Consider the following 21,707-nt stretch of genomic DNA (forward strand, 5'->3'; position numbering starts at 1 on the left):
CAATCATTGTATGGAACAGACGTCACGACAGAACAGACGTCATCGTCGGTTCATCAAGAGAATAAATATCGTTCTGAAATTTACTGGCGCTGATTCAGCAAGGATATAATCACCTGCAGCCGATTGTATGTCAAATGCGAAAAAGGCCACCGACTACCGTTCGCGATAAATTTTCATTGCATTGACATAAAGAAACAAATTACGAAAAACAGTAATAATGGTCATGAATTATAGTTCTGAATTAATATTAATTTAATTTAGAACAAAAATCCCGCATTTCATACCGGATAGTAACTGGATATCCGTTTCATCGCAAACAATCAGCATTCAAAATAGAATATTCAGCATTCAAAAATCTTTCGAACACGCAGAACTAAAAAAAACGTGACTTCACTTGAATAATCGTTTTATTATTTCATTTTTTAAAAAGATTTCACCTTCTGTACTGTTGTCCTTTGGATCAGTTTTCTTTTCAACCTAACTTGCAATGTACCAAAGGAGGAATTGCACAACTACATTTGACGGTTCCATCGGTGTCAGAGAAAGGCTCCAATGAATCACCCACATTCAATGTGAGTTTTCCATATTTACATTGCAGCTCGGGATTGCTGTTCGCTCCTTTCACCAGTTTATCAGTATCAGCGGCTGCAACATTGTTAATGAAAATAATTCACTCGGTGATCACCTGCGTTTTGTGCAAAACTACACTACTTACGTAATCTCCAACTCCAAGGACAGCAGACTCCATCCTTGTAAACTGGAACGGCTCCTTGGAACAATTTGTCCTTATTGTAAATCTCAAATGTGCATTTCGTCTCGTAACAATGTTCTTTGCAGTTGAACTTATGTTTGTCATAGCTTCCCGAGCAGATACATGATTTACACGGATTGTCTGGAACGGGCATTCGTTCTCCCTCATAGTAGGTGTGCCCACCTACTGTGCACTTGGCCAGCTTATCTCTAACTTCTCCACAAACCTCACCTGATGAACAACATTTGTTTGGTGCATACTGTCGAACGCAATCCGGTTTGTACGGACGGAAAAACTCTGCACAATCTATGTGTGCATAGATGAATCGGGAGTTAAGACCATCGCTTCTCAGCAGCAATACATATGATTAGATTCGTCTATTTTTAATAAACATCTGATTCTACTCACGGGATACAACCGAGTCCAGCGATACAAGAAGATGATGTTTCTTCCATTGGCACGGAATCCCCGAAGGAATATGTCTTTCCATAGAGATAACACTTATCATTCTGGCGGTTTTTCAAGTTGGGACAATCATAGCTTAGGGGGCACCCTTCCTCGTCTTTCTGCTCACTGGGAGTACATCCCATAGAAATATAATGCCGGGTGGGCTGTTGACATGCCAACCCTGTGGTAGCTTGAAAAGAGATAACCGAAAATAATTTATTCACACACGCTAAGATGCTGAACTCGAGTCGATGATGCTCTAAGGTGACGTCAACGATAATGAGCACTATAGAAATGTTAATGTGAAGAATTCCGATGCCTACCGAAGTACGCGAGGAGCAGTGGTAGAAACGATCCTTTCATCTTCACGGCAATAACTGAACGAGCGTTATATACGGCACAGTCTTTTATTCGAAAATATTTCAAGGTAAACAATAATAACAAGGATTCTATGTGCAAGATCTTTGTTCCCGAAAAAGCAGTTAAACGAATCATCTTCTAGGGTAACACGTATCATTATCTTTGGAATACATTCTGTCGTTACATGCAATTCCTTCTCAAGCTCTCTCAAAAAATTGTGTTTTCAATGAATTATAAATGCAACAAAATTATTTAATTTTATAGAACCACTGCGTAAACAGTAAAACCAAATGCATGAGCAGTATTCTAGTTCTTCCCATTTCTAGAACTTATATTCTCCATTTCTCTACATCACTCATTTCAGTTGATGAATTCCAACTTTCTATTCGAAACGCGATATGTTTGACCGTTGCACATTATGATTCAGTTCGGAGTATACGTTTAATGTATTATCAAACTAATTTTTTTTTTCGTCTTATCTATCATATATAGAAAAAGTGTGAGTAAAGTGGTTTGTTGCTTGTTTGGTAGTATAGCTATTGACTATTGATGCCGTATTGGTAGTCACCTTATGTTGGAAGAGAATCATGACATTCGAGTCACCCTGTGATCCAGTAGAGTTAGCGCATATGAAAATTTCGTCGTAGTGTTTTGCGCGTCGTATTCAGGGAATTTCTCGTGAAACTTGTTTTATTCGATCTGATAAAGTTCACAAATCATCAGTTTGGACGACTGTTCGATTGTTCTAGGAGAGGTGAACAGATATTTTGTTTAATTCAGTATTCTAGTCTAGAAATTTTAAAAAAATCATTTGTTTTCTTTTTTTGTAGTTTAGGCATTCAAGCATATACTGGGGAACTTCGATATAATGTACCCTCGTTATAACGTACACATTCACATAGTTGAAAGAACAATGAATGATCTGTATTGTGATGCTAGAACATGTTTTGTACCTTTAATCGATCCCGAAATACAGCTGGTTTTGTGATTCCGAATTCTAAACGAATCAAGCTTTAATCCACAGTACGAAGGGAAACATTATGACAAAGGCTGGTTTCGTCTTTTGATCGAATTTATTCATTAACTTTACTAAAACAGCAACACAATAACGTATTATAGGCTGCGTTTGTGAGTTCTTTATTATGCTTCGATATAACGTACAATTCGATACAACGTACAATTTTGAAAGTGAAATTTACGTTATATCGAAGTTACCCTGTACCTAGAAAGAACTTATCGAAAATTCTATTATTTACTGAGCCATTTTAGTGATGAGGTATCCATAACAATGAACTCAAAACGCATTTTTCTCGAAACTAGTTTTTTCAAACTGGCGTACACGATATCCTAAGTGTCGAATTTATATGGACACAATCTGCAGGCATCTCTCTATCCCATGAACCTCTAAAAATGATATTTTTAAATCTTGTCTTTTTTAAAAATTGGGGAACATAAGAAAACACGTTTTGAACCGCATTTTGTTTATCAAACAGCCGTCATTTTGTCAAAAAAAGATGTTTTTCACTTGTCCGAGATTCATGCAATAGCGGCATCTTTACTAATTCAGAATCTGTTAGATTTTTTTGTTTCAGATAACCAGAAGGGCTGGAATCGTGTACGCCATGACACAACTTTTTTTTGAACCCTATCACTTCATCAGTTCTAAACTATTCGTGTTATGAATATTTTTCTCCGTTCAATTTTTGTTTTGTTGTTAAAAGACAGATGAACAAATAATGATGAAATGGATGGCAAAAATATTTCTTGTTTTATTTTTAAGGAGCCCGAAAAAACGCCCGAAATTCGTGCCTCTACACTAGAATACCCCCTTAATGTAAGCGATTAAGGGGACCCCGGTCTTGAAGGTCGAGAAAATCGATTTTTTGTTTTTTTTCATTTTTGGGAAGCTTGGATATGGTATTGATGTACGAATTTTTAAACGCGTTTTTCTGAAAACAATGTTTTTCAACTGGTGGTGGTGATATCTCAGGATCTACTCGACTGATTTGGCTGAATTTTTTTATTAGCATGTAAAAATGAATTATCTTAAGCGTTACATAGCCGTTTTTTGATATCTCCTTTTTTCGATTTTTTATGAACTTCTAAGTAGCGATTTTTCCAATTTCCAAAAATTTCTATGTAACGTATTGTCCTAAAGTTACAAAATACTCATTGGAATTCGTTCTGCGGCACATCGTTTCTTCTGAACTGATACCACCAACATGGTACCGATTTCCAGACAGCATCTACGCATCCAACTGTCAACATCGTAATGATCATTGTTTGTGCACTCAAAAAATGGAAAATACAACGTCAAATATACCCTAAAAAATAATCGAAACACCTGAACGCTTCAGACAGGGGTGCCCCCTTTAATTGGAATAGTAACTTGTTGCTTGTTGTTGGGGGCAAAATGATCAGTGGCGGATAAAGACTTACATTGATCTGTTTACTAAAGCTTATAGGCCTTATCACATACTGCTCTCGGAAAGGTCTCTTTGGTGACTTTGACCCTGAATCGCTTCCTTTCGCAACACGAATTTTATCCCGGGTGATCAGCCTCAATAAATTTATTGGAGTTCACATCGATATGTTTGAGTACTACGGAACAGGGTCATCAGATCGACGCCATTTACACGGATCATAAAGCATCATTCGGTCGTGTTGATAATGGAATCTTGCTAGCCAAGCTCAACAAATTGAATGTCTCATCTAACTTTCTTTCCTGGCTAAACTCATATCTACGTAATAACAAAATTTCCATTAATGTGGATTCTTCTCAATTGTGATGGTTTCAGAATGGTTCCGAAGTACTGCAAGGTAGCATTTATAGATTTTTTGACCGCGGTGACATTGCTTGCAGCTTTTTACGAAAATGTAGCTGCACGAATCGCATGCAATCGTGAGAAGTAAACATCTGCATAGAATTGTATTGTTGTGGTTACATTACTTCTCATCGTTTCTTTCAAAATCGTTTGCTTTGAGTGAACAAAATAGTTTGTTTCTTTTCGTCGGTGACTCAAAAAACTGCTCGATTTATTGGCGAAATGGTGCACCTTTAATAACATGTACATCAACATTCAAAAATGCACTACTAGCAGAAAGCTTTACCGTAAAAACAACCAATTGTTTTTAAACATTGCATTAATGGATCATTACTCCAGCGTAGTGATAGCGTCACGGTTCTCAGATTTTTTCTGGATAGCTCAATGTCAGACATGGGCCCTATTCTATATAACGAGACGAACAATTCGTCTCGTCTCGTGTCGGCTCCACTCACTGTCGAGTCGAGCAAAATGTCCTATTCCAGTACACAAGTTTCATTGAAATGACTGGAAAGACTTCTGTCACTTTTTCTCGGTATGATCAGTGATGTCAGATGTGAAGGCATGATTTTATTTTGAGAAAATCAACTAACATAGAATAAACGTTTCAAAATTTGATCAACCGAGAATCTTTTCTCAGTGCCAAAATGCTAAAATCATAACAAAGAGGAATAAGTTTCATTTATCATTTTGTTTTGGAGGTCACATTGGTTTCACGTTCGCTTACTAAGCGATCGACCGTGAGTTCGATACTCAGGGCCCTCAATTGACCATCTTTGTGTTGTTATAAAACAACTACGTCCACGCAACAATAATCAGCGATGGAGATTGATCCACGGCCGAATGGAGATCGATTCATCCATACAACAACCTCTCTCGACTAAGCGTCTTTTGAAGATTCTGCGTTTCAACGACAATAATTGGTCGAGGTTCTGCCAAAATGAACCAAGCGCTATTTCTTTCAAAATTGAGTTACTTACACCATTGGATGCATAAAATTATAATCTATCGACTGTAAAATAACCATGCCATTCGGACAATTGATAACAGCTCCGAAAGAAAAATTCTGTGTAGCAGACTGTAAAAAAAACCAAATTGCATTCAACCAAAGTGAACCATAAACCCACAATATGGCATCGGACGATAGTGATCGTTTTCTTCAAGAAGGCAGATCCGAATCTTTAACAGATTTTTCTATTCCGGACAGCTCCTGGGATCAGATTTTGTGAGCAAGACAGCCTAAGGGCTGCCTTGAAGTGTAGAAGCGCTGATCTGCATTTTTCAAAATAGTGTTCAACCACAACGAACCAAGTGTAATGTATTTCTCAATAAATTTGTTTTCATTTATTAAGACATCATTTTGTAGAAACAGCAAAAGTGAGTCAATATATATACCATTTATGAAATTAGTCAAAAGCCGTTGCAAAATACTAATGTGTTGTGTAATGACATTATGTTAATAATTAGCATGTACTTGGTTCGCTCTGGCTGCAAAGAGAACGAAGTTTTGCGTGTCAAGCAGAAACATAATTTTGATTTTTTTCAGTATTATAGTAGTATTATAGTATTATGTTCGACATCCTGTTTGTAGCACGTGAGCGGTAAAATGATAGATTTGATCCGACGCAGTCAATTAGTGGGAGTCCAAACTTCAAATTGAAATATCTCAAAATAATGTTTTGGCGCTTGGTTCGTTTTGGCAGAACCCCGACCAATTGTGGAAATAATTATTTAGAAAAAACAAAATAATTTTTTTTTTTAATTTTTTTAAAAATTTAGAAAAAACAATTTAAAGTTTAATTTTTGGAAGCTGCCTCTTTGGTAGGAATAAAAGGGTGGAGCGACCAAAACTTGGCCAAAATTAAAATTGTCGTATTTTATTGTGTGTGCTCATCTTTCAGGCATGTGCATCACACAATAGGGGTGAACGGGCTGCAAAATCCAAAGCTTTACTTTAATAAAAAATAATTCAAAGTTCAAGGGTATTCTCCTAGGTTCTAGCATAACCTTCAGAAATCACGAAGGTTATATAACCACCAAAGCCTCAATATTTGGGCTTCATTTTTTGTGCAGGAAATGCAGCAATTTAGTGATGTCAAAATTATTCCAAAGATGATTATTTGTGCATAAAACGAAAGCTACGAACCGTTCATTCCGAGGGTACGCATAGAATTTTGTAAGCTAAGTTGTTGTCACAATTTGCGATGAAGTGTTCCTCTAATTTACTCAAAACTTTGATCGATAGACTAGAAAAACGGCTACACGTATCAATATGAAACGTTCACAAGGGTTCTGGAGATATACTAGGCTAAAATAAATCTGCTAACATTAGAGCTTACTACAATATTTACAAAATTACAGAAAGTATTCTAAAACATTACAAAAAACTTGTGTATGGCACAATCACAATGTTACAACCCATGCAAAAATTTGATTTATTTTTGTCTTCAAAGCAACAAGTTAACCTTGCGCATAATTAATTGGAGTTTTCAAATCTGTCTTTCGATTTGCGGTGCGTTCATTATTTATTGAGTTATTTATCATCAAAAACGAAGGGGTAGTTTTTCATTCAAACAAAAATATATTTGTTTTGAAAGGTCCTATAGGAATATTTTATGAATCAAATGGAAACTATCTGATAAGGCTAATTGGATTTGCTATTGACTTGGTTGAAAAACAGAAAGAAATTGATTTATATTTTATCGATATTTTGGCGCACTACAAAGCCAAAATATCAATAATGTGTTCGTAGAATATTCCTAAACCTGAAAACCAATAAAGCTTTAGAATTTTGTATATTCCATCTTCATGAGTTGATTATTAACGAAGATACAGCATTTCAAAAATAACTTCGCACTCTGTTCTTCTCATCCTCAAATCACTTACCTACCACTCTTGGATTCTGCTTTGGGAGAAGCATTCGTCGCCATAAATAAACAGAACATGTTCTTCGATCTCTCCAGGTACAAGCACAGCATACAAACCAGAGAAGAGGGATTGAAACGCTTTAGTCTTGCCAATCAATCGGAACGGTGGTATGAAGTATTTGAGCGAGTCTCAGCGAAAGCAATTGATATTATAATCATATTTCTACTGAAACTGGGAGCAATAGTAGCACGATTGTGCTACGTGGAACATAAAGATAAAGCGTCTTTTAGATATACTCGTTTTAAATTTCACTACATTTCACTAATTAAAAAAAATAATTCGAATGAAAGTCAATTGTTTCAGACAAGTAATGTTTTTTTCTACGGCAGAAACCATGTTCCAGAATACTGATTTTCCTGAATTTTGAATATTCATTATATTACATTGTTACTCTGAAAAGCCGCGTATATCGCTTCAAAAAACATCGACAGATTATCTACGTGGAATTGGAACTAACCGACGCTGGAGCGATTATTTTTATATTTCATTTCGTTGATTATGATTTAACAAGAAATGAAACAAACTTTACCACATCAGTTCATTTCACTGCCGTCCTTAAATGAAGTAACGTAATATCTTCCACATGTTTTCCTCGAGACCAAATGTATGCCTACAAAATGACAATAGTAATTATTAGTGAATATATACATTAAATGTGGAACGGAGCATCTTTCGGGGAACTCCCATCATTGATTTTCTTATATACCCCACGCTTCGTTTGAGATCATCGTTTTGTTTCACTGCGAAGCGTGGGGAATTTTGTAGATCTTCTTCCTTCAGTCCGAACTAAGTCACATTGTGTTGAAGCCACCGAAGCCGCAACGAAATGACCTTCTATTCGCGATGTTTTATCTCTATTGCAATGGGTAAAAATTTGGTGATATTCTTCCAAAAACCATTCATATAATTCCTTTTATGAATTATAGTGGCAGTCGCTGTCGCCTGCAATGTTCCCATCAAACATTATAAAACTATGAACTGTACCCCAATCGGTGAGAATAAGTTCGGTTGTCCAACAAGGTAAGTATCGTCTTATATTCAATGGTGCATTTATAATTGCCAACACTACACAAATAGATACGATTGTCCAAGTGTTACTCAGCACGATAATTCCAAATGTTATTTCAATGGAAATACCTACGCACTAAGTGAGCAGATTCCAAGCGAAAAAGTGAATCCCTTCTGTTCTGCTTTGTGCTATTGTCGCAGGTGAGAACTATTTTTCTATTCACGGATCAAATGTATATTGCAAAACCAAATATTTACACTCAAATTACCCAGTAACATCATCTAATGATGCTCTATTATCTAGCGGAACACCATTTGCCCAATTTCGTTGTGCACACGTGGATTGTGCCGAGTTTTTCCAGCGCTTTGATTATGATAATTGCGTTCGCACCTACAAACCCAACAGCTGCTGTTCGGCAGGTCAACTATGTGGCGAAGCGAAACTTAAGGCATCAAAATGCTCTCTCGACGGTGAACAGTATCTGGAGGGACAGCGGATGCATCCCGCTGGGAACAAGTGTCTAACCTGCATTTGTCACAGCAAATTCAACGAAGTGAACATGAAAACCGATCCAAATTGCTACGAAACGACTTGTGGTTTTGAACTGTTCTACGCCAAGCAGGCATACAATGGCGGAGCTCCGGTGTATTACGGCGATAATTGCTGCCCATGGGAATGGCGCATGCGTAAGCGGATTTGTTGCAATTTGTGGACTCTAATGTTTAATCAATAATTAATTTTTTCAATTGTTTTCACAGCTAATGATTCAGACAAACTGGTTGAGGGTACACCGGGAAAAGTCACAAGTGACCCCAATTTGCAATGTAAATATGGAAAATTGACGATGAACATCGGTGATTCTCTGGCGCCCGAAATTGTGGATAAGTATACGTATAAGTGCTCCTGTTTGATTCCACCGATGGCACAGTGCGTTAAAACGATGAACGAGAAGGAATAAATCGCATCGCGCTCAATTTTCAATTGTTGTTTCCGAACACAGGAAAACAGAACTCAAAATACATTAAAACTGAATAAATAAATATCGAACGAACTACACTGCAATCCAAGATTCCTTGAGAATAACATAAGGCGATTTAGCGATTTCTCTGCTTTCAAGCCTGGATAGTTGGATTTGATCGAACAGTAAAACCTGTTTTTGAGCGATTTTCTGTTCTTGTGCGGTTTTTTTTTGTGCGATTTTTTTGTGCGGTATATGAAAAGAAGCGTATTTGACGAAGTTATCGTCCATTTAGCTTTTTAATGGTTTATATGCATTTCAGTGCGAAGAAAGCATATTTGCGTCTCAATTATCCACTTCTGAAATCATTCCCCTTCTACCATCAAGTGCTCTAAGTTTTTCTAAGTTTTTGCATGACATGATTTCTAACAGCAATACGTTTCGACATGCCACTAAAATCACAAAACAGCCACGCGCAACCGAAAAGACAAAGTGTCCCATCGCAAAACAGGGAAACAAAAGGAAATTGAACGGTGAACGGCGTGGATTTGAGTTATTTTCATGGGGGAAACGTTTTATATGCGGTCCCTATCTACCGCACAAAAAAAAAAGTTTTTTTTCAAAATGTGTACCGAACACGATTTTTGAAAGCTACAGGTGAAGTTTTGCACGATTTTTTTGTGTGGTCCTTATCCCCCGCACAAAAAAAAAAGGTTTGCCTGTATACTATTTCATTTTTTATTATAAAATTCTTTTACGGCATGAACGGAACCACTTTCATTGACGGTGATGTACAAAATTTTTCAAAACGTAATGAAGTTTATTACATCAAACATTTTAACTATGCTTTGCGAATACGCTCTCTCATGTTTTCTTACTTGTACAGAGTGTTTTTCTAGAGACATAGAACCTCAAATTTGAATAAAACGGATGAATTGCGAGAATTGTCATGAATTTTGCTGTTTTCGAAAGATAACTTATATTTATATCAATATGCTATATGCTGGAAATCAGCATATGGCATATGGCTACAGCAATGGAGGCCGTATATCTGTGATAATAGGGTCTCCCAAGACGTCAATCGGGATAGTTTGCAATTTATCGGTGTAGGTGAGAGTGAAGTCTCCAGCCCTTATGTTAAAACTCAAAAATCAAGACGCGCTTCTTCTTCTTTTTCTCCCCATTCTTTTCTTCACTTTACTTCGCCTCACTTCACTTCACTCCACTTCACTTCACTTCATTCCATTCACGTTACTCCACTTCACTTCACCTAACTTGAAGTTAGCTTCACTTCACTTCGCTTCACACGAACTGGAATTTAACTCAACTTCACTTCATGTTTCGTCCAGTTGTTGGATGTGGAATAACTGCTGACATTATTGCAGAACTAATTCATTAGCATTGACCCGAGGTTGAAGGTGTATTGGGTCTCTAAGTTCTGGATAGCTCAGAGGTGGAATTTAACCTCAGGGTCGGCATTCAACCAAGAACGAAGCGAACACATGATTAGGACGGAAGAATGTAGAACCAACACATAGAAAGGAATCGTATTTAATAAAAAGAGAATTGTAAGTATATTTTTTTTTTCCAAAATATATATTTTTATCAAGGCTCCTATGGCGTTAGCCTGACGGGGCCGGAGTTCAATATTTTAACAGTTTTTCTTATTATCTATGTTAGTAATATGTAACCGATTACTCGCGGTCGGCTCGAGGTTAGTATTACAAGTGTTCTCGTAATTGGGATGTTGCTGTCTCCAATGCTCTGTACGTGTGCCCGACATGGGATACTTCCTATTTGGATGCAGCTGACCATTAATCAGCAACGCCCCCCCCAGTATGTACCCCATATCTAGCGTGGTGCGTCTTCTCGACTCGAGGAATCCAGGATAGAATGGTCACTAACCGGCGCAATCATCAGCTCGTGTAGAGTTGTCATGAGCGGTACAACCTTTGGCTCTTGTTGAATCATCAGTGGACTGCACAACCTTTGGCCCGTGTATCTGTAAAGAGTGTGTGTATGTATTGCCGCGACTAAGTAAAAGTTTATCGATCGGATAGGAGGGATATAAAACGGGGACACAACGAAGGAAACATCATTAAACGTTGACATCGGCGTTTCTGAGGAACAGGTATAGATGAAGCAGAAGATCAGGATCCCGGCTACCTAAGATATCCCGGACGGGGATATCCGATTGTCTGCCTTTTGCTCTCAGTGCTCTAGAGAGCTGAGAGCGAGCAGCATGGAACCGGATACACGACCAGACAACATGCTCGATGTCGTGGTAGCCATCGCCACAATCACAAAGATTGTTTGCTGCGAGCCCAATGCGATAGAGATGCGCGTTTAGGTTGTAGTGATTGGACATGATCCGAGATATCACGCGAATGAAATCACGACCTACATTCAATCCCTTAAACCAAGCACTCGTCGAAACCTTAGGGATAATCGTGTGTAACCAACGACCGAACTCATCTTCACTCCACATGCGCTGCCAACTAACGAGTGTGTCCTGACGAGGAATGTGAAAATATTCATTATAGGCAATTTGCCTTTCAAAAAGTGTGCCTTCTGAAGCGCCCACCTTAGCTAGCGAGTCCGCTTTCTCATTCCCCGGAATCGAGCAATGAGAGGGAACCCATGCTAAGGTAATCTTGAATAATTTTTCGACCAAAACACTCAATAGTTGTCTTATTCTTGTTAGGAAATAAGATGAGCGTTTATCAACTTTCATTGAGCGGCTTGCCTCTATTGAGCTGAGACTGTCTGAAAAAATAAAATAGTGGTCGATGGGCAATGTTTCAATGATCCCTAATGCGTAATATATCGTACCCAGTTCAGCGACATACACGGAACAAGGATCTTTGAGTTTGAAAGAGGCACTGGAATTTTCATTGAAGATGCCGAAGCCAGTGGACCCGTTTATGAATGAACCGTCAGTAAAGAACATTTTCTCAGATCTAACTTTCCCATATTCTGCCGAAAATATCGGCGGAATAGAATCTGAGCGTAGATGATCTGGGATTCCATGGATTTTTTGCCGCATGGACAGATCAAAAATGACAGAGGAATTGCAAAAGTATGGGAAGCAAACTTGGTTGGAGATGCCTGGTGAAGGGTGCACGTCGTGGGTAAGGTACTCATGGTATAAAGACATAAAACTTGACTGAGGAATCAGTTGGAGTAGATTTTCGAAGTTAGCAATGTGGCTCCCCCAGGTACATTTCGAATCAAAATATACACCCAGGTATTTGAAAAACATAGAGTGTTGGATCGTTTTGCCGGATAGGTGAAGCAGGAATTGGGCGGGTTCGTGCTTCCTAGAAAAAACGACCATTTCAGTTTTCTCCGTAGAGAATTCGATACCCAGCTTGAGGGCCCACGTGAACAGATTGTTCATGGTATCTTGCAACGACTTTTGCAGAGCAACGGGATTAGTACCCGTGATGGAAATAACTCCATCGTCTGCAAGTTGTCTCAGCGTGCAGTCTCTAGTTAGACAATCATCCATATCATTGACATAAAAACTGTACAAGAGGGGGCTTAGGCAGGAGCCTTGCGGTAGGCCCATAAAACTGTAACGAGAAGATTTTGAGTTGCCATGAGAGAAATTCATGTGCTTTTCTGACAGTAAATTGTACAGGAAATTATTCAGAATTGGTGAAAGTCCACGATTATGAAGCTTCTCTGAGAGAATTTCCATGGAAACTGAATCAAATGCCCCTTTGATATCGAGGAAAATGGAAGCCATTTGTTCTTTGCGAGCAAATGCGATTTGGATTTCAGAAGATAGCAGCGCGAGACAATCATTCATCCCTTTACCTCGGCGGAAGCCAAACTGCGTATTTGACAGCTCGTTTCGACCCACTTGTCCAAACGAAGTAGAATCATTTTCTCTAACAATTTGCGAATACAGGATAACATTGCAATCGGCCTATACGAGTTGTGATCGCGAGTTGGGTTTTCGTATGGCTATCACTCTCACTTGCCTCCAGTCATGTGGGACAATATTCAACTCCAGAAACTTGTTGAACAAGTTCAGCAAACGCTGTTTCGCCAAGTCGGGAAGATTCTTCAACAAGTTGAATTTAATCTTGTCCGACCCCGGAGCTGAATTGTTACATGAGAGGAGGGCAATTGAGAATTCTACCATCGAAAAATTCTCATAATCGCATTGGAGCGGAATATCGCGTACGACGCTCTGTGCAGGAACAGAATCGGGACAAACCTTCCTTGCAAATTTGAAAATCCAACGGTCAGAGTATTCCTCACTTTCATTGCTATGGTTCCAGCCACGCATTCTCCTAGCCGTATTCCAAAGAGTACTCATAGCGGTCTCCCTTGACAAACCATTGACGAATTTCCGCCAATATCCACGCTTTTTTGCTTTAATCAGACCTTTTAGTTTGGCTTCTAGAGCTTGGTACTTTCGAAACCATTCCACTAATCCAGTTTTCCTGAATTTTTTGAAAGCGGATGATTTTTCAAGGTAGACCTTTGAACACTCCCTATCCCACCAAAGTGATGGAGGACGACGTCGGAAAGTGGTAGCCGGTACACGTTTCTTTTGAGCTTGAAGTGCGCTATCGTAAATCAAACTTGATATAAAGTTATACTCTTCAAGGGGAGGAAGTTCATGCATCGAAATGATTGCTTCAGATATTAATTCCGCAAATTTTCTCCAGTCAATATTCTTCGTGAGATCATACGCAACATCGACTGACTCACTAGATTTTGATTCATTGGCGATCGATAAAATTATTGGTAGGTGATCACTACCGTGGGGATCTTGGATTACCTTCCATGTGCAATCCAGGGATAATGAAGAAGAGCAGAGAGATATGTCTAGCATGCTTGCCCGTGCAGGAGGGTTGGCTATCCTAGTTGCTTCCCCAGTATTTAAAACTGTCATGTTGAAGTTGTCGCACAGATCATAAATCAACGTGGCTCGGTTGTCATCGTAGAGTGACCCCCATGCTGTTCCATGGGAGTTGAAGTCACCTAAGATTAACCGCGGCTCCGGCAATGCCTCGATAATATCAAAGAACTGATGGCGGCCTACCGTAGTCCTGGGAGGAATATATATCGAAGAAATGCAGAGTTCTTTGCCATTGATTTGTATCTGGCAAGCGACAACTTCAATGCCTGTAATCGATGGGATAGTGACTCTATAGAAGGAGTGACGTTTTTTGATCCCCAATAGTACGACACCAAACGAGTCGTTACGATCGAGGCGAATAATGTTGAAATCGTGAAAATTCAGCTCGTCGGCTGAACAAAGCCATGTTTCACAGAGAGAAAATACATCACAGTTAGAACTGTGAACTAAAAATTTAAATTGGTCTAGTTTAGGGATGATGCTTCTGCAATTCCACTGTATGACAGTGGTCAAATCCTTGACCTCTTGCGCTGAATTAGGCATCGAGGGAAATGAACGCTGCTAAAAAGCCACATTTTTCTTTCAAAAATGTTCTCACAACCGGAAGCAAACATAATACTATGCTTTTAAGAGGATCATTTATATTTAAAGCATTTAAAATGTTGTCCACCAGGTCAGAAAGCGCAAGCAAGCCAGATTGTGGCTGTTGCTTCGACCGCGAAAATGGAACAGACGTGTTCGTTGTTGTTCCGGGAAGTGCTGAGGACCCCTGGTTGGTAGCATGACCACGTAAACCGGGAGGTACTTGCTTCGGCCTATTCTCAGCACGTTCAGTTCGAGGCTTCATTCCAACTTGGGAAGTTTCGGTATTCTTTCTGGGGAGTGATGGAATAGAAATAATTTTTCTTTTCCTGATGGCACCCTGCGATGTACCGGAACATCCGGCATTGGGAGCGTCAGCAACAGGCTCGTTCTGCAGAATGGAGTAGGGATTGTCCTATGTCGTTGGCACGGAACTCTTAAGCATTTCTGCAAAAGTCCGCTTGGAACGTTCCTTTAAGGAACGCTTGAGTTTTTCCCCTCGTTGTATGTACACCGGGCATTGAGTAAAATCATGAGGAGTCCCGCCGCAATGAAGACACTTGTGCTCTTTCGCGCAAGGATTCTCATCATGGCTCTCTCCACAATCTGCGCAACGTTTTTTATTGCAACAATAGGCGGCCGTGTGACCGAGTTGCATACATTTGTTGCATTTCATTACCCGGGGTACAAACAACCGAACAGGTAAACGAAGTGCCCCTATTGCAACGTAATTTGGAAGGGCGGAACCCTCAAAAGTCACACGAAAAGAGTTTGTCCGATTGAGAATTCTTTTGTCATTTTTATATGACACAGATTTCAGTCGATCGCATGCAAGAATCCTCACAGTTTTTAGTGTGGAGTTCTTGAAGCGACCGACACCATCGATTATCTCTTTTCGGGTCAAACCCTTTGCCTGTCATGCGATGCCTGTCATACAAATGAAACACAAATTTCTGAATTACTCGAGAATTAATCAAGCTAACGAAAACAAATTTGGCATGTGGAGGTTTTAGGATGCAATAAATATTTCTATGGTGGTTATACACTCCTCCCGCTCTCTAAGGGTGGGCTGTCTTACAAGTGAAACCTAAATTCCTGCATAACTCGAAAGCTAATCAAGCACAATTTGGGATGTGAGGGTTTTTGGGTATGAGAAATGTTTCTATAATGGTATGACACCCCTTCCTCCTCTGGAATGGTGAGGAGGTCCCATAAAAATATTACACATATTTCAAACAAAAATGTTCCAGCCAAACATGACAATTCAAAATTTTCGGAAAAATGATGGAAAAAGGGAAAATTTGGAAAATTAAATTCTCATATGTTCTACAATAACATAGTGACAAGTGCTGTTAGTCCATTTGATGTTTGTGCTAGCGAAATTGATCTTTGTTCGAAACTGGAAATGGATTTTAATGTGATGAGACGCACTCATATACCTTCTACTATCTATACCAAAAAAAAGGATCGCCAGATGTGTTGATAAGAGCAGAACTCGCGAAGGAATTGTTCGATTTAGGGCTGTCTTTATTCTATCATATTTTCTGTATAAAACATTTATTCCATGTAACGGTGAAACATGTTATTTACAAGTGGTTGAAAAATCTTGGACGAGAATTGTGTCTGAAAATAATCTGATATTATAATAATGGGTTTTGTTAGAAATACTAGGAATTTTAAAGTAAAAAGTAAATTCAACGGAGACGAATAGAAGATTAATCAATGAACAGTTCTGCGATTGAACCCATGAACTTGTTCATAGTAAGAAACCGTGAATGTTTGAAGGTATTGATAACAAAAAACAAATTTTTGGCGGGACTTAGTTTGCCGGGTCAGCTAGTGTGATCATAAAAATAATAACATCAGAACAGATATGTTGGAGCAGTGAGCGTTCGCATACTATTGTGTTGAGGTAGAAACAAAATAAAAAATTGCACAAGTACTGCCTTCGACAAAGTTGTTACATATGACATAGCGCTCATTTTTATGTTATCAAAAATAGGGTGACCAAAATTGTCGATGAAATAAAAAAATATAACTTTCTTATTTTCAAAGATAGTGATAAACATAGGTCAACAATATTGTAGCCCCAGTTATTTGAGACCTCTTTGTAGAATAAAGTTTTGTTTTATCTCTTGAAATAACCGATATAGCACCTTTTTTCCTAAGTTGCGTAAGGATGAAAAAACGTTTTTTTTTTGCTCTGACTTTTATATTTCAAATTCTACATACGAAATATTTTCGGAAGACTTTTAGAACTTAATAGTACAAATATTTTGTGATGCAGAACTTGTCAATATCTCAACATCACTCAAAGTTACTAATATTTCTTCCGAAAAATATGTTCTTTTCATTTGTTTGTCTTTCTTTCTGGGGCAAACATAAAAAATGTTTGTTGACGGAATTTGTAAGAACAAATTTCACTCTATATAATATGTGATTTTTAAAACTATGTTATTTTTTGTGTTTGAGTAAATTTAAATTGAAATCATGAGTTTTTGGATGAAAACCCATCAATAACTTTGAGCAGGATAAAGATATTGACAAAATCTGTATCGCAAAATGTTGGTATTGATGCGCTCTAAAAATTGTACGAAAACAAGCTAATTGTACTTATAGAGCTGAACAAGACCAACATTTTGCGATGCAGAACATGTCAATATCTTAATACTACTCAAAGTTATTGATGATTTTCTACCCAACATTAATGAACATGAATGATTAATTTAATTAATTACAGTTCCGTTTGTCAACAATAGATGAACGTAGATTCCAGAAAATCGAATATGATCTTATTTGGACCTTCGGTTTGCTAACAGTAGTATTAAATGACAAAAAATATGGAAAACCTATACGATATGGGTATTGGGTACAGGTGTCTTACCAGCGGAAGTCGAATATCGTATTCCAATGACATTTTGGAATCGTGGATGGTGACTTCCGGTTCATTGAAAACGGATCTAAAAGACCGGAAATGGCATGAAATCCCACAATAAGATCGGGGATGATAGTGTTAGCACATATCCAGTAGAATGAAAAAAGAAAATAAAGTTTTATAGTGAGCAAATAAAATTTGAGAAAGAGAGAGTGAAGGTTAGAGTGGAAAGAACTTAGCCTTAGAGCGACGCGTGTGAAGTTGGACAAAAAAAGTGCACATAAAAATACACACGCGAACGTCAACGCCATCTTCAATACGAAAAAATAAACGTCCTTGCAAAGGTTCGCGTACGTGCACACAGATGCATACATCTTTGTTAATCAAAAGTTAATCAAAAAATTATGATAGAAAAATTAAATGCGTTTCCCCGGTAGTGAGCACTGTCCGATGAGCTAGGCTTGTTTAGTTTAGTTTAGTTTATTCATTGCTATCAACAGGCCTGAACATGAGTGCCCTAATGATACCTAATAAATTAATAACATAAAATACTTAATCTACTTAAAACTATGCCTAACTGGAAAGAGCGGTCAAGAATGCCTTTCTTAAACTGGCGCGAGATAAGTGAAAGTCATAAGATAAGTAACAGCGGTTGTTACGGACGGAAATGTCAAATCAGGGCCGGTGGTAAAATTTGTTTACTATCTAGGGATAATAAAAGAAATATGTGTTTCCCTATCTCGAGCAACGGCGAGAATAGGAGAAACTGAATTATGAAACACATGTTTTCCCCGTATCTCGTATAGGAGCGAGAAAGGGAGAAAACAACTAGAAAATAGGTACTTAGAATGACGCAGGCAAAAAGAGATTGCCGGATAAGCAGGTAGAACACATGGCAGGAATAACTGAAAGACGCAGGCAAAAAGAGTTTGGCACCAAGGCAAAAGAGAAGTAATGAATACCCTTGCGCACCAACAGGCAGTTATTATTGTGATAAGATGTTCAGGTAGCTTATCGCTATGTGTGGTGAGGGTAGAATTAAGAACTGGGGAGATAGTTTTAGTATAAAAACTGTAGAAATCACAGAAATAAATTACTCTCGATTCGTCCACGGAAGAAGCGTTTTCTTTGTGAGTAGAATCCGAACCAGCTAGTCAAATTACTAGCATCTAGGGAATTTTGACATTCCCTAGATTAACAGCGGTTAAATACACGAGACATACTCGATACGGGTTCGTTGTAACCGTAGTTTGTGCGAGAGTGAGGAAGGCAGAGAAATGTATGTGAACGCAGGTTACGAGGGCGTATATTAAAATCGATCGACTGAAGAAGATCAGCACAATCGATTTTCGAGGAAATTAGATCGGATATAAAAGTTGCCTTCGCTACATCTCTACGTACGCTCAACAAATCGAGTTCGATCAATTTACAACGATCCTCATAGCTGGGTAAGTTCGAAGGATCGCTCCAAGGCAAGTTGCGTAGGGCGAAACGGACGAATTTCCGCTGGATCACCTCAATTCGCTGGACACTATTTTGGTAGTAGGGAGACCATACTATGCACGCATATTCAAGATGAGAGCGCACTAAAGCACAATAAAGAGCTTTGATACAATGTGGGTCTTTGAATTGCTTTGTGATGCGAAAAATGAAACCTAACATCCTAGATGCCTTGGTGGTGATGTATGAGATATGGTCGTTGAACGTTAGCTTTGAGTCTAAGACGATACCAAGATCCTTGATAGTTACAACACGTTTCAAAGAGATATTGCGTATTTTCTACGAAAATGTTACAGGCGATCGTTTCCGCGTGAACGATATGACTGAACACTTTGCTGGATTTAAAACCATTCTATTGGTTTCGCACCAATCAGAGAAAATATCGAGTTGTTGCTGTAGGAATATCGCATCATCGACACTATTCACAGTGTAGAACAATTTAAAATCGTCCGCATATGCAAGTTTGGGACACTTTAGACAAAGATTAATATCATTGAGGTAAAGCAGGAATATATAAGAACCGAGATGACTTCCTTGAGGTACGCCCGATGTCACCCGAAAAGGAGATGAAACGGTATCGCCGATTTTCACTGACATCACACGATCAGTCAGAAATGAGTGTAACCAGTTCAAAAGGAAACTATGGAAACCTAGACGCTGGAGTTTGGCGACAACGATATCGTGATTGATTTTGTCGAACGCGGCCGAAAAATCTGTATAAACAGCATCGATCTGGTTACGAGACTGCAGAGAGCGGGCGATGAACGATGTGTACAGCATCAGATTTGTAGAAGTAGACCTTCTGGGCACGAAACCGTGTTGTTGGTCGGAGATGTAACTACTGCAGGCGTGTGAGATGAAATCCAAAACTATTATCTCAAATAGTTTGGAGATAGAACAAAGGCAAGCGATACCTCTATAATTTTTGACGTGCTTTTTGCTGCCTTTTTTAAAAACGGGGTAAACGAATGAATTTTTCCATGCCTTCGGGAAAACTCCACAGCGTAGTGAGCGAGAGCCATTAATAGCAAGTGCCAGAATGAACGTGCTAAATTATTACGAAGTAAAAATTGGGGGTCGATCTTGGACCACGAATTTGATAGAAAGTACCATTCCTAATATACAAGTGAGAGAGAGAAAGCTCCAGGAACACCGGTCGGGTTAGGACCACCCTCCCCTATAGGATGGACCTGTGAAGGGGATATCTCATAAGAAAGGGAGAAGTATTCAGGATAATCATTAACATGAAAGATACAATACTTGCTTCAGTACGACGAAATTCATATTTAATACACTTTATTGATTTTATGAAGTGACAACGCTGTGTGGGCACTGTTTCTTCTCACAGAACGTGTTGTCATGTCACAAAAGTATTGGACTGGCAACAAGCGAATTCAACTATAAAATATTCTTCAACTGATGATTGTTGTTGGAAATTTTCCCAATGTTACTTTGACATCATTTACTTTTTGGAAATCGTAGAATTTATACATGAAAACGATAAAAAAGGGACGTTTTTAATGAAAGTGAAAGTTTTTAGTAGGTCAAAACGTTGTCACGTCATGCTGGAATGAGTCATAACAGTTCGTCTGAAAAGTTTATAAGATAACACAGTAAAACCATTTTTTTGGCAAAATTCAATTTTATTATTCAACATAATTGCCTTCGAGGACGATACAGCGAGTGTAGCGATCTTGCAACTTTTCGATACTATTTTTATAGTAGTTTTTTCAAAATAGGCCTCAGTTTCGGTAATCACTTCATCATCGCTCTTAAATTTCTTGCCAGCGAGCATTCTCTTCAGGTCTGCGAAAAGAAAATAGTCGCTGGGAGCCAGGTCAGGAGAATACGGTGGATGCGAAAGCAATTCGAACCCCAATTCATACAATTTTGCCATCGTTTTCATTGATTTGTGATTTTTCCATTTGTTTCACAATAACAAAAGTTACTTCACTCTCAATGCTGTAACTCACGAACCAATTGACTGATTGCTGTCAAATTCCAGCAATTGCGTATCCATTGAAAGATAGTGCTTTGTGATAGTCAAGTAGATTTTTGCAAAAGGCCCCATCTAGACATCAACCTTATGAACTTTTCAGCCGAACTGTTAAGTTCTAGTGACGATTGGAAGTGTTTTTTTTTTCGCGTTTCAACTGGTTCGGTGTGTTAAACGTGAAATAAAATCGAGGGGAACTTCAATGAATCGTTTGAGTCGCGTGGATCATGAAATTGGATAAACAAAAGATTTCCAATGAAAGTTTCGCATTGAATGCGACAACAGGTATGAAATATGATTTGAGGAAATTATTTTTCTGTAATTTAATCAATGTTTTTGTCATGCGAAAATAATGTCAATTTTTATAACATTTCAAATTACATTCGAATGCCCCTCATAGTAAATCTTCCATTTGAATATGACGTCGATATGTTTATGATTGAATATGACGTCGATTGTTTACAAAATTCTGCTTTTTAACAGGTCTAAGGACTAGTTGACGTTCGCACAGTTAAAAAGCAGACCAGTTAAACCAGGATCAGTTAGCGAACGATTACTGTACCTCAAGTCTCAGTATAAAAAGTATTCGTAATCGAT

General features: G+C 38.4%; 2 protein-coding genes across 2 annotated transcripts; one reads left to right on the plus strand and one right to left on the minus strand.

Moving 5' to 3' along the window:
- Positions 1–389: 389 nt before the first annotated feature.
- On the minus strand, positions 390–1,682 carry LOC129770622 (uncharacterized). Its single transcript, XM_055773574.1, has 4 exons — positions 1,522–1,682; positions 1,160–1,388; positions 716–1,095; positions 390–645 (listed from the first exon to the last, which is right to left on the minus strand). The coding sequence occupies exons 1-4, from the start codon at positions 1,559–1,561 to the stop codon at positions 473–475; spliced, it is 822 nt and encodes a 273-aa protein (XP_055629549.1). The 5' UTR covers positions 1,562–1,682; the 3' UTR covers positions 390–472.
- Positions 1,683–8,016: 6,334 nt separating this feature from the next.
- On the plus strand, positions 8,017–9,374 carry LOC129770623 (uncharacterized). Its single transcript, XM_055773576.1, has 5 exons — positions 8,017–8,177; positions 8,238–8,331; positions 8,389–8,520; positions 8,624–9,006; positions 9,079–9,374. The coding sequence occupies exons 1-5, from the start codon at positions 8,138–8,140 to the stop codon at positions 9,276–9,278; spliced, it is 849 nt and encodes a 282-aa protein (XP_055629551.1). The 5' UTR covers positions 8,017–8,137; the 3' UTR covers positions 9,279–9,374.
- Positions 9,375–21,707: the final 12,333 nt, after the last annotated feature.

The sequence above is a fragment of the Toxorhynchites rutilus genome, chromosome 2 (assembly GCF_029784135.1).
Source record: "Toxorhynchites rutilus septentrionalis strain SRP chromosome 2, ASM2978413v1, whole genome shotgun sequence".
In the NCBI taxonomy this organism is placed as follows: domain Eukaryota; kingdom Metazoa; phylum Arthropoda; class Insecta; order Diptera; family Culicidae; genus Toxorhynchites; species Toxorhynchites rutilus.